At 43.0% G+C, this 14,069-nt stretch overlaps 1 protein-coding gene across 1 annotated transcript in view; it reads right to left on the reverse strand.

Annotated features, from left to right (window-relative positions):
- The window catches only part of Sumf1 (sulfatase modifying factor 1), an 82,341-nt gene that overhangs the window by 44,188 nt on the left and 24,084 nt on the right, over positions 1–14,069 (reverse strand). Inside the window, exons 4-6 of the mRNA XM_031382801.1 lie at positions 7,052–7,134; positions 5,124–5,246; positions 4,233–4,347 (exon numbers count right to left, since the gene is read on the reverse strand). Of these exons, the coding sequence (XP_031238661.1) occupies positions 4,233–4,347; positions 5,124–5,246; positions 7,052–7,134 (321 nt within the window). The remainder of the gene's footprint in view (positions 1–4,232; positions 4,348–5,123; positions 5,247–7,051; positions 7,135–14,069) is intronic.

Raw genomic sequence — 14,069 nt, forward strand, 5'->3', positions numbered from 1 at the left:
TACCCAGGAATGACTCTTATTTCTTCTTCGTCCTCCTCTTCCTCCCCCTCTTCCTCTTCCTCCTCCTTCTTTCAGTTCAATTAATTAGATGCACTATGGTGGTAATCATTCCTTAGTCACCTCCCATAGGCCACTTTCTTTGTCCTGTTGAATTGAGGACTAAGTGTCAGCATGAGTTCCAAAGGGATACCATTCTTCAGACCAGAGAAAACATTTTATTTTCTTTTAAGACAATGAGGAAAGAAGTTTTATGATATAGAAATAGCCCATAACTGCCTGGGTTTGTTAGAAAGAAAGTGACCTCTGTCTCTCTCTCTCTCTCTCTCTCTCTCTCTCTCTCTCTCTCTCTCTTTCTCTCTCTCTCTCTTTCTCTCTCTCTCCTTCTGTCTTTCTCTCCCTCCCTCCCTCCAAATGGTTAACTGTCTTTAAGTGTCCAAAGCAGCTTTATCGTACATAGCCTCTTACTAAAATTGACTGGGGCTTACATTATTGATCTGCTTCATTATAGCTACCACAGACTTCTTCAAACAACAGACAACAGTAGCTGTCACCTGTGCCTCTGGGATGGAGCCTGCCCATCTCTAAGGACAAAACGATACTGTTCAACAGCTGAGCACGTGGGCACTTCTGTACTTTGGCCTTCACAGCTCTCATGTGAATGCTGTTACTATAACAACTAAGGTCTACTCCACCTGAGCAATGCTTTGGATTCAGGGTTTACTACAGCTGCTGCAGGTGGCACCACATGCTTTGAGGAAGACCCCTCCTGCCAGGGTCCACTTCCTGTCAGGCTCCTTCATGGTTCTCATCCAGAGAAGGTTGGAAATGAGTTTGACAAGCAGTGCTATCCATTTCAGTGCTACCTGCAGATAGAGGTGAAGCTACTGCCCTGCTCTCTGTAACAACTAACATCTTTTTAATTACATTTTTTTGAAAGAGAGAAAAAAAAGAGAGTAGGTGTGTGTGTACCCACTCATGTAGCACAATGTGTGTATACGAGTCAGAGGGCAGTTAATGAAAGCCTACCTTCTTCTAAGATCCTTAGATCTCAGGGATCAAACTTACCTTAGATCATGGTGCTAGCTGGCAAGTATCTTTACGTACTGAGCATCTGACCAGCCCAGGGGTTTCACTCACACTCACATCAGGCACCACCACTGATACTTTACTCCAGCACCACTTCTGCTGGCCAGGAGGACCCCTAGAAGTCCTCACTCCATGCCCTGCTCCTACCAAAAGGCTTGGTTTGTTATCCATTTAAAGCATGAAGAAAAGTAGAAATCATTGCCTTCAAATGTTTTACAAGCCGGGCAGTGGTGGTGCATGCCTTTAATCCCAGCACTTGGGAGGCAGAGGCAGGCAGATTTCTGAGTTTGAGGCCAGCCTGGTCTACAGAGTGAGTTCTAGGACAGGCTACACAGAGAAACCCTGTCTCGAAAAACCAAGAAAAAAAAAAAAATGTTTTACAAACAAAACTGTGTCTGGAAAAAGAGCCACTCACTATCCTGAAGGAAACTTAGGAGGAATCAGCTACCAGATGGCTTGGTTTGCCTTTTCTGCCTTACTGAATAATGCATCATCACCCATCAGTTTGTGTTGGCTTAACATATATGTAACTCACATACATGGAATTGGATACAAACACGAATGCATCATGTGCTGTGGAGGACTAAGTATTCCCAAGCAACTTGTTTTTAACTAAATTCTGCTCCAAATGCTACAATGCCAACAGCGGCTCAAACAGATTTTCAGTTTCTCTTAGATCAGGTGCCGCTTCACTCTTTTTTTTTCCCCAGAATTTCTTGGTCTTTTACTCTCATTTATTTAATTTTCAAGCTGAAATTTTCTAACCATTTGGTCACATTCCAAATGACATATCTGTGTCAAATGTATAAATACACTCTGCAAGAAGATTTTCTCGAGGAAAAAATGCAAATTTTAAGAAGAAGGAGGAGGAAGGGGGAAGGAGGGAGGGAGGAAGAGAGGGAGGGAGAGAAAGACAGAGAGAGAGAGAGAGAGAGAGAGAGAGAGAGATCACTTTCTTTCTAACAAACCCAGGCAGTTATGGGCTATTTCTATATCATAAAACTTCTTTCCTCATTGTCTTAAAAGAAAATAAAATGTTTTTTCTGGTCTGAAGAATGGTATCCCTTTGGAACTCATGCTGACACTTAGTCCTCAATTCAACAGGACAAAGAAAGTGGCCTATGGGAGGTGACTAAGGAATGATTGATACCATGAGTTCTTTTATAGACAGGGGCAAGGTTGAAAGGGGTGTGCTATTACTCTTCTGGCTCTGGCCCTAGGAGAATACAGCACTTCTTAGTCCCTTCAAAAGGATACACAAATGCCAATCTTACTAAGGCTTCCCATCTTGGACTGTCTAGTTTCCAGATCTGTGAGACATGCTCCTGTTTATCAGTTACCAAGTCTATGGGATTTTGTTATAGTAGCACAAATTAACTGAGATGATTTTTAAACATGGCTTCATTACTCTACTGTTGGTAAAAGCTGAGAGAAGAACTCTTCCTCATCAATAAAAGAAAACATACCTTGGGTGCTACTGAACAAAGTTAGCCAAGAGAAGTTTTCTAGGGTGGGAGCGTATCTCAGTGGGAGAACACATGCTTAGCCATAGGTAAGACATTGGGTTGACTCCTGGTGGAAGAGGAAGTGAAGAGGAGAATGGAGAGATGTTTTCTAACCTTTAGCCATTGATTGCTGCTGGGAATCTGTCTTTTTAAAAATGAGATGCTCAGTGAATATATAAGATGTCCACTGCAGCATTATTTAAGTAAAAAATAATCCAAATCTACAACAATCAGAGGCAAATTAGGACTTATTTATATGACAGGTTACCCAGTCAGTGAAAGGCAATGTGATCATAATCTATGAGTCACAGATAAAATGCTCCTTGCAGTAAAGGGGAAGCAGTGGGATTTCAAGTCTTCCATCCAAAGGCCAGAGAGATGGATGGCTCAGTAGTGAACACATGCACTGCTCTTCCAGAGGACCCAATTTCATTTTCCAACACCAAAGTTGGGCGGCTTAAAACTAACTGTATGTAACAACTCAAGTTCTAGGGGACCCAACTTTCTCAACTTTTTCATCCAGAGAGGCTTCTCTGGATGCCTGCACATACCCTTACACAAATAACTAAAAATAACATCTTTAAAATACTCTATCCAATATGATTTAAAAGGAATATATAAAGTATATATGCTACACATATACCAGAGATACAGATGCTAGTAAAAAGGGTAGTTAGGATCACGGGATTTGGAAACAAGCCAAGCTGGGATTTGAATCAGCTGTCGTCACTTTCCCAGGTATGTAATCTGGAACAAGAGTTTACATCGCTGTGACTCCCATCTTAAAGAGTTAAATGGACATTACTAATGAGAAGATCTGTGCATGATGATGGAGCAGTATGCAATGAACATCACTAGTGAGAAGATCTGTGCATAATGATAGAGCAGTATGCAATGAACATCACTAGTGAGAAGATCTGTGCATGATGATGGAGCACTATGCAATGGACATTACTAATGAGAACATCTGTGCATGGAGCAGTATGCTGGTGCCACCACCACCATTAACCCCTAGGATGAGTGCAAGGTCAGGGACCAAAGTGCTAATAGAGATTAACCTGGGAAGTAGAATTCCAAGTCAGCTTAGCTTTCTCCTCTATCCTGGGAGTCTTTTTCTAAAGCTCTTGTAGTGTGCATTATATAGTTGTAAAAAAAAATGCACCCTAAAGGAGACATCTGATGATTTCCAGCATTTGCCGCTCTTGAGGGTGCATAATGTATGAAGTACAGTGTCAGTCAGAGAGCAAATGTTGCTTTTCACCCACATGCACACACACACAATATATTTGGGCATGCTCACACCACAGTGTGTGTGGAAACCAGGAGACAACTTATGAGATTCTGCTCTCTCCTCCCACTGTAAGAGTTCTAGGTGGTAACTTGGGTCAGCATACTTGCTTACAAGTACCTCTCCCCACAGATGAATTTCTCTGGCTCGGGTTTTGTGTTCTTAAGATAAGGTTCCCTGTAACTCAAGCTAGCCTAGAGCTCACTATGTAGACAACCTGAAGCTCTGATCCTCCTGCCTCAGCCTCTAGATGCTGGTGTCACAGGCATGTATGGCAGACTTGGATCTTTCAGCCAGTACCAGCGCCTCAGCTCCCAGGGACACAGCCCTTCTCTAGAAGCCTGCTTACTCACGGGTGCAGTTCCTTGGAAGCCATCTTCGCCAGTGTTGGTCACAGGAAACTTGCCCTGCCAAATGTTGGCATAATGCTGTCCTTTGGGCTGCAGTTTGTTGCCCCAGGGGAAAAGCCTGTAAGGAGAGACATGGCATCAGCATGGTGCACAGGCTTCTGCACTGCAGCCAAGAGAAAGGATGCAGTAGGAGAGAAAAAACAATGCATATTTGTCCCGGGTGAACTGCTTCTTTAAAAGATACACTCGTAAATAGAACTTTTAATCAGGACTTTTAGAAATTTCCTTTTAACAACTCATGTCAAATGTACAAAACTTCAGTCTGTCCTCACCACTGAGAAGGCCTGAAATAAATGATATGACTGAAAGAAGTCTTCTAGAAATCTGAGAAACGAGGCATCATTCTGGACTTATATGGTAGCATGAGCCGGCACGGCACATCACATTTTTTTTTTAAACCCTGTCTATTTTAAGGAACTTTTCCTAGAAGATGTGACCCAAACATGAGTTTTCTGTCTTATGGCTGTAGCAGCAGAGAATACCATGGCTTCAGAAGATAGCTAAAATAAGAAAATGCTAAAAGCAGGGCAGCCAGCCAAGCTGCTCTGAGGAGGGATACACAGGAGCCGGTGCGCAGCCAGAGCTCACTCTGGGACTAGAGTCCATTTGGCCCCATACCTGGCTTTAGGAACTGTGTGTGAGTTCATGACTCACACACTAGTGTCACCAAAGCACCTCACGAGGAAGAAGAAAAGCCATCTGTTATTACTCAACTTCCTGACCACAGCAAGTTCCAGAAAGCTAAAGAGAATAGGGAAGGAGGGGGCAGAGGAAGGAGGGTGGAAGAGGATGTCAACACACTGTGAACAAGGCAAAGCCTTCTGGCATGAGTACCTGTTCTGCAGGCCTCCTCTACAGCTGTATTCCCACTCTGCCTCAGTGGGCAACCTCTTCCCCGCCCATGTGCAGTAGGCAACAGCGTCATTCCAAGAGACATGGAGAACCGGATGATTTGACCTAGAGAGGAGCAAGCGCAGTTAAAAGAGACAATGGTCTGAACTGAAAGCAGGAGGTAGATTCAGAAAGTGACCACAGTCACCCACCACCTGGTCATGAGTTCAAAGCCTAGCTGTGACAATACCTGTCCTCTCCAGTGGGGAGTTCTGAAGTCTTAGGTTCGCCAAATAGGTTCCCCATAGCTTCTCTACACTCAAGTGTCTCTTCTCTTTGCAGCCTTGGATGCAAAGATTCCGTGGGGATGGCAGGCACAGTGAAGCTCTGCCCCAATCGGCTCAGCTGCTGAGGGTCATCAGCAGACGTTTCTGGCTCCTTTAGCATTTTGCAGAATGGTTAGGGGCACCTTAGAGCCTCCAGTGACTACCACAGCAGAGACGTAAGGCCCACGGAGGCTTAGCGTATAGTCCTTACGTTCCTCAGAGCTTCAAGCAAAGTAGGCCAGAACTTTGTTGGGCCTACATTGTAGTTTTGGCATCCATTCCCTAACACATCTGTGAGTCCCTAAAAGACATTCTACATGCCAAACTCTTACCTCTGCCTGTTTCCAGACTCCTAGCTTTTAACTTTGCATGTTTCTGCTATCCTACTAAGGGTCATCTAGTACCATCTGCCTCACTCCAGCAGGTCCCACAGCAGCCTTTCCTGAGAGGATGGAGGGAGTCACTGGAGCTGAAATTACCACTCACTTTTTGGTGACCTAGACTGGCCTACCTAACTCCTCATGCATCTCTGAATTCCTACAAGACATTCATTAATTTGCTCAACAAAGATTCCTGAGTAGGTCCGAGTCTAGTGCATAAATTTAAAAGTATATTCCAGTTTTGGGGTGCAGCCCAGTCATACAACAAATGGCCATGGTTTCAAGTCTTAGCACCACAAACTGAAAATGCAGTCTCCTTTGGGTTTTCCTTCTACTAGCTTGACAATCAACTTCGAATCTGGAAAAGAAGGTAAAACTGGGAGCTAGAGACCCAGTTCACCCAAGGTCCTCAAAGATCCTACAACTTTCTATCTCACTATCTATTTCTAGCACAAAGGAAGCCAGTTCAGACCTTGAAAAGTTTTGTATCTATCAAGGGGCTGTATCTCTAGAGCTGAAGTTCATATATATCCTCCCTGCTCCCTGAATTTAAGGGGAATAAATAACCTTGAATGTGGTTAAAAACAAAGGCCGAAAGCCCCATCTGAAGAATGGGGTTAGATGAGCAGCTCTCTGGCTGTTGGAAGCCGAGTCATAACTGAAATCCCCCTTCATCCCCAGGGTTTAATGTGCATCTCTATTTTTGCTTAAGATAATTACCTCCTTGCCACCCTGGAGACCTGCTGCCGCTCTGGTTTTTGTTTTGTTTTGTTTTTTTGTTTTAGTCAGATTGTGGCTTCTAAGTATGTCAGTTCAGGACTAAAAAAGCACATGGATACTACACCCAAGGCCACCTGGCAGGACACAAGTACTTATCCATAAGAGAGACAGTCATCTTCCACATAAAGACTCATTCACACATAGACTGTTATGAGTAAACGTGTCATGACATTTGCGATAGCCTGTCCAAAGCAAGGAAACCTGGGAGGAGGAACTCTGACAAGCCAAATGAAACAAGGTGGAGTCCATGTATTCAAAGCCTTCTGTGAGCAGACACTGGGACTAGGACTTCATGTACATTATTGCCCATCATCTCCTTGCCTTCCCAAGTGTGCCCGATTATACTTGCCATTCATTTTACATAGGAAGATAGCTGCTGAGTTCTGCAAGAGCACAGACATGTTCATGGGAACGAACCATATCAACTGGGCATGACCAGACTCACCTGTGCAGAATAGTGGAGTCCGGGCCCTCGGGGTGTCTCCAATTAGCGCCCTTGACAGGTAACCACCATGGAGCAGCTGCAACCTCAAAGCAACCAAAAATAGGCTTCTGTCAGCTACTTTGACGCCAGAAATACACCGGACTCATACACACAGCCAAATAATAAATAAAAATCTCACATAGGGTCATGAGGTCTATTTGGGTTCTAAAATATATGCCTTTACAGAGAGTATTAGGACCGCAGACTTACATGTGACCACATATTTAAACAACACCAAAAAAAAAAAAAAAAAACCTACTTAACTCATAGAAGTCTATTTAAGTGCTACATAGCTACAGGCATTTTCCAAGGCTGTCCTGACCATTAGTCCTCTATAATCCGTGACAAGTGGAAGATAGGAAGTGAGGTATGTCTCCATCTTAAGAGATGGGGAAACAGGTTCATCTTCGCACTAAACATGATGCTGAAGCTTATCCAAAGTGACCAGAGATCAAGTGGAACTCAGAAGAAAAACAAGAAACTGTGTTTAAAAGATCATCGTTCAATCTGCAGCTCAACATTCATGATGTCTGACAGACTTCCTCTGTGAAACAGGATCTCCATCCACCCTCAACTAACTCAGAAAGTAGGGAGCCAAATCAGGCAAGACTGTGAAATACTCAGGAAACTATTACTAGAACCGTAGCCACCTTGGGGGCGAGGGGGTCTGTTAATCGTGCTCACCAGAGTAATGAGGGTGAGGAGGTGAGGAGGGTGAGGGTGCCACTGACTGGTTAGCACCTAAAGCTCTGATGCCCATCAAAAGTAGTTTTGAATGGTGGCTCCGCTGTTCACGGTACAACCTTCTCCAGGACTGCTTGCTCTTTTGCAGATAGTCAGCAACATCCATTACGGTGAAGAATTCTAACATAAAGGACTTAAAGCTCTACCCTTAGCAACTTAGGGTAATGACTGAGCAAGCAGTAGGGAAAAGGAACCAGCCTCACTGGGCATGGCCCGATAACAAGCAGTCCCAAGGACAGCCACAAAGGTCAATCATTGCTAATACTGAGGAACAGAAACTTGGGAGTGACTCTTCTAACATAGACTAGACTAGACTCAAGTTTGGCCCCCTGGAAATGACAGGGACTATGTCCCTGCTGACAATGACAGCTGTCACTGTGAACACCAAGACCACCCTCATTCATTTTTCTCCACATTAACACAATCAAAACATTTCAGGTATCTCCACAACAACCTGATGGAAAAAGACATTTGGTTTAAACACTTCAATAGAAAAGGCATTTTGTCCTTCAACACGACTGACTGCAAGGCATTAGATTTCACAGCACGCACAGGAGCTGAGAGCATGCCCTTCATCTACAGCTAATCTGGGTTTGTTCTGTTTGGTGCCAATGACAGGTAATTCGCTCGGCGTCAGGGGAAGATACACACACAAAGCTCAACTCATCCCACTTCTGGATTGCAGGAAAATAATCACATGACTCAACCTGCCCAACTCCACTCCCAGCACAAAGCACTATTGATGGGAGAGTCTAGCTCTTAAATTAAAAAAAGAAAAAAGAAAAATAGGATGGTAGATACTGGACTGCCTTTGTTCTTTTTTTCTCATGACATGTTGTTTTGTGAAATATTTCTTCCACCTTTAGCAATGAAAACAAATGGACAATCTGTTTGTATCCATTCTGCCTACTAATGCGCATTTAGACCTTTGTAGTTTGGAACTGTAATAAGCAGCAGTTTGAATCTTCTTCAAAGAGCTTATAGCTTTGGGTGATGGCCATGCCTACTCACTCTACATTATGAAAGACTTCAGTTATCCATATGCCTGTCTTTAGAGGAGACAACAAATGCCAGGTTAGGAGGACGCTCCTCTAGCTCCCCAACCCTTCAAAGGAGAACATCCACAGAGCTGAGTTCTTCAGAGAAGACCCAAGGGCTGCTACAGCACTGGCTCATCAGTCCTTTCATTATCCCTAACGTTTCATTGAATTCAACTGCCAAATCCCACTGAGGCAGGATAGAACAACAGAAAAAAAAACAAAAAGATGTGACAAAGGAAAGAAGCAGCCCTTGATTTGGAATCTACCTCGTCTTTCTTGCTGAGTCAAAAACAGAAAACAAACAAAAAGTCCACAACCGATATTGCCAAAACTCCCTCTAAGGGTAATGGAGGTTCTAAAGATATGGCAAACAAAGAAGCTAAAAGCTACAAATGAACTCTGCTTGCCTGGGCCAGAACACAAAAACGTTTAGTCTTACACATTCTCAGTCCTTTCTCATCTCTACATGGAAACAAACAACCTTACAGTTTGAAAAGTCTTTAAAAAAAAAAAAAAGTAAACCAATTCACACACTTTTGCTTCAATTTTAAGTCTTGTTTATTCTTTAAACTTTGTTATGAATTACTTCTGTTGTGGAATGTAACTTAAAAAGCCACAAGGCCATACACACCCAGAGAAAAGCCAAGCATGACTATACAACACCTGGACGCACGTCTCCGTGCTGTGTACTGTCCTTTTCCCAGATGACTTCTAAATACTTAATGAGCTCACTTACTCCACTTTACTCTGGCCCATCCTGAAATCCTTTTCTGCAGTGTAACCCAGGATCTGGCTTTACCACGTGGGGGTCCCTAATGCAGACGAAATTGCCTCAGGTTGAGAGTGGAGTTGGGCTACTGTGTCACCAGAAATTACCAAAGTGCAGTTTAAGATGGTATATGAACAAGTTTTCTTCTCTAAAATGTACCCAGACACCTCCTCACACACATCAGGCCAAGGTTCCTGACTTCCCTTCCCACTCTTCCTCTGCTTTTCACTTTTTTCCTTTCTGCAATGTCACATTAACTCTAGCACACCACCCAAAATGAATTACTGGATGACAAGTTTTAAGGTAAAGGAGCTACACAGTGATCAGTTTCACTGATGTCTACTGAGAAACAAAAGAACTTATCATACAGGGCATAAGGAGGGGACACAGGGACCAAAGACCATAGACTCCTCTTTAGTTCAAAGCAGCAAGATCTGAATGCAAAGGCCTATGTACACTATACAGAACACAAGCAAGGAATGCAAGGATATGTGCAGACAGCAAGAACTTCTAAATAAAAATTACAAAATTACCCAGTTGTTCTACAAGTAGTTAGTAAAACTTACTTTAACATGGAAATATGTCATGTACTGCTATAAAGTTAACAACCTATAGAGTGTAGGTCTAACTTTGTTTCCAAAAAATATTTGCTTAATAATGTATGTTACTATAGCTAGAAGTAATAAAAAAAAAATCCCTGAGAATATACATACACTTAACAAGGGTGAAGGACTAGGAGTCGAATGGAGTCGAATGAGCATGCATCACAAAACGGGTTTTATCAGCCTCAGCGCTCTGCACAGTCTTTTGGCCACATAATTCTGTCTTGGTTAGGGCCTCCTGTGTGACATAAGGTAGAAGGTGAAGCAGCACTTCTCATCTCTGTCCACAAGAGTCCAGCTTTATCTCAACTGTGGCATACAACAAATGAATCTAGACATTGTCATGTGTTCCTTCAAAGAGTAAATCGTCTTCTATAGTAACAACCAGGAAAACCATTAGTCATTTTAAATGTTAACACATACTTCACATTGGCACCGCAATGGAAGCACCTGACATGCTACAAGACATAAGATCTCAGGCTCTCTATACTCTCCAGGACCCAGCTTACTTATCTGTGGACAGAAAACTTCCCCATGTTTACCCCTCGCCAGCTGTCTAGCCACTCACCTGGGCAGCCCAAGAGAGCCGGTCCCAGTGGCTTGGGAGCTGGCAGGTGCTTAGGTGCTTAGCTACCGCACAGGCCCGAATCCAGGGCTTTGAGTTGTCCACCTCAACATCTATCCCATCTTTGAGCTGTTAGAGTGTGGGAAGGGCCAGTCCTACAGAAGCAAAGGTGCAAGACTGCCATGACATGGAGCAACAGGATATTCAAGGTGAGTCTAGATGAGGATCCAGTATTGATGGTGTAGCAAAAGCCAGAGAGACCTTAAACCAGACCAATGACTCATCGCAATGAACATTTGCAAGTAAAGCCGTTTGGGCAAAAGAGTATAATGACATACCGTAGCATCCACAGTGAAATTGGGGGGTGGGGGGTGGGGTGTCAGATTTTGTTTGGTTTTCAATTTTTAATTTTTAATTTTTGTTTTCTTTTGACAGGGAGGTTGCAAGGGCAGACGACAGATATAGAGGGACTGGGAGATGACAGAGACAGGGTTACATGATGTGAAACTCACACACACACACACACACACACACACACACAAATCAATAATAAGTTCTTTTTTTTTTTTCAAAATTGCTGTGTTTCCTAGGGTTGTCATAAGGATTATATAACATAATACATACAAAGCATTTAGATTGAAGTCAAAATAACCCATGTTAGTTACCAGTCGTCTTATCATTTATTCATATTACTGCATGTTACAAAATCGCAGTAAGCTTTCCTAGAACACAGATTCCAATTAGTAAAGCGCACCATGAGTAGCTCTTCAGCGAGTCTGTGCCTCATCCACCCATCAGATCATCCTTCCAAAACACGCGCAGGCTGTGGGAAGTGCCCACGGCATAGAAAGGCAAGGAACAGCATGTGTCAGAGCAGAGTATTCTCAAGAAGAGTGCGCAGTGACAGTCTTTCATCACAGTCCCGCATCGAGAGCCATCTGCACAGAAGGCAGCCTGTTCCGCCACAGCGAGACGCACTGTGGAGGAGGCAAGCAGGAAGATGCCCTCCCAACTAGACAAGGCTGCAGCACACAGAAGGACAGCAGTGGCATGCAGTGTGTGAAACTGGCTGTGGTCACCACTGTGGTGGTCAGATGCACAAAGTCCCCAAATGACACAAGACATTAAAGTCACCCCATAATAACTGTGATGAGATCAGGCATGGCCTTGTTCATCCTGGCCAACTTGTTCTGGACCAGTCAGAGTATTTTCTGACTAAATTCATGGCGTACTCCATCCAATGCCACCAGATACCTTCTTCTTGCTTTTGTAAGTTGTTTTTGTAAGATTTTTTAAAATGTGTATATAGTCTGTGCACCATGTGTGTGTGTGTGTGTGTGTGTGTGTGTGTGTGTGTGTGTGGTGCCTGTGGAGGCCAGAGGAGGACATCAGATGCCTGAGACTGGTGTTACAGAGAGATGTAAGCTTACATGTGGGTGCTGGGAATTGAACCTGTGTCCTCTGGAAGACCAGCAGTCCCAATCTCCATTCCCAAATGTCAGGGTTATTAATTTAATGTTTTTAAAAACTTTTCCTTGAACTTCTAGCTCTGTCTTGAAAATAAAGCTATTCTACCACACATAGGAACCTTTATGAAATAAAACAACTTTTATGAATAAAAACACTTAGAGAGTTACCCAGAATCATACTGTAAATGACCCTACCCCTACCATTGGTCTTCACTGGGTGTTTTGTTTACTGAGTAGAAGCTACAAGGTTGGACAGGCTGGCATAAAAACATAAAAATCACATCATCCTAAAACAAGAAAGTGTTGGATGTAGTTGCCCACCTACGTTTGCTGCTCAACCAAGACAACCTGAAGTTATAGCACTGCTTTATACTTGAAGGAAAGGACTTTAAACATGACCTATTTCTACTCAGCCATTTCCATAGCAACTGCCTTGGGTTTAAGTCGAAACAGCTGTGCCAGCCTGCCAGTGACCAATGGCAATGTAGACAGAACTCATGTGAGTCTCATACCCGCTTGAAAAATGGACTTCAGAGAGCAAAGATATGGTTTCCACCTTTCTCATGAGCTACAGCCAGAACTGTAGTAAGAACTTAAAAAGGGGAGAAAGGGAGAAACAGCAAATGTACCTTTATTCTTGCCAAGGGTGGGAAGTGATGCTTCGTATGCACACAAAGCCCAGAATAAAATCCACATGGAAGACACAAGACTGTGTAATTATGCATATTCAAGTCTAAAGATGTCAGGTTCACAATATTACAACTGCTTTCTCAAAAACTAAATGCAATTAGATGAGCAGATTAAAAAGACAGAGGTTTCTTGAGATGCAGTATAAACATGACAGCTATCCTCACAAAAACAGACAAGTACAATTTCTCAACTGGCACCAGTGAACAATGAGCAATTGCAGGCCTATTCAGATTCACAAAGTATAAATAAACTCAAGGAGAATCTAACAATTGGAAGAATCAAATGGAATGCAGATCATAGTGACGGAAAAGTCTCTGGCTTCAGCAACCTGTACACATGCTGAATATCAGAATGAGGCTCTAATAAAGGGTGGAAACAAAACCATCATCATAGGAAGGTAGGTAGGTCAGATGCATGACTTCTGATTCATCTTAAGTCAGGTACCTTGATGACTTCACAGACTGCATGGAAAAGAACAATACTTGCCTTTTCAAACAGGACACATATATTTATAAAATATAGGATGAAACTAAAAAACGTCTGCTTCAGTTCTTACTGATATTCCCCATACTGGAACATTATACTCACAATTAGCACACATCAGATCCTCACAGGAAGAATAGAAACCCTGGCAGGGTGGACCATTACAGGCAATCTGTGCGAACAGCTCAAGGAGTACATGCATCCAATAGTAACTGACACTTGACTGATTTTACTCATTTTCAGTTGAGATGTAGACAGACAAAGGGAACGGTACTGATTTGGGTGATTGCTTAAAAGGAATAAGAGAAAAAAATACTTAAAAAGAAAAAGCCTTTAACTTTGACAGGGGGTAAAATAGGAGAGAGCACGGCCCATCTTTAAACAATGTGATAGTGCTCATCAAAAGGCTGTAGCACGTGCACATCCAGCGAGTAGACTGAACCACTTATATATGCCAGCATGCCGTGGTTTGAATGAGAACAAACTCCTGGGTGCATATACTTGAAGGTTTGGTCTCTGGTTTGTGGAACTACTTAGAAAAGATGAGGAGGTTCCTTGTGGAATGTGGGTTGTTCTTCCTGTATTCCAGACTTCTGCACTAATAACCATTTATCAGA

This window comes from Mastomys coucha, unplaced genomic scaffold (assembly GCF_008632895.1).
Source record: "Mastomys coucha isolate ucsf_1 unplaced genomic scaffold, UCSF_Mcou_1 pScaffold20, whole genome shotgun sequence".
Lineage (NCBI taxonomy): Eukaryota > Metazoa > Chordata > Mammalia > Rodentia > Muridae > Mastomys > Mastomys coucha.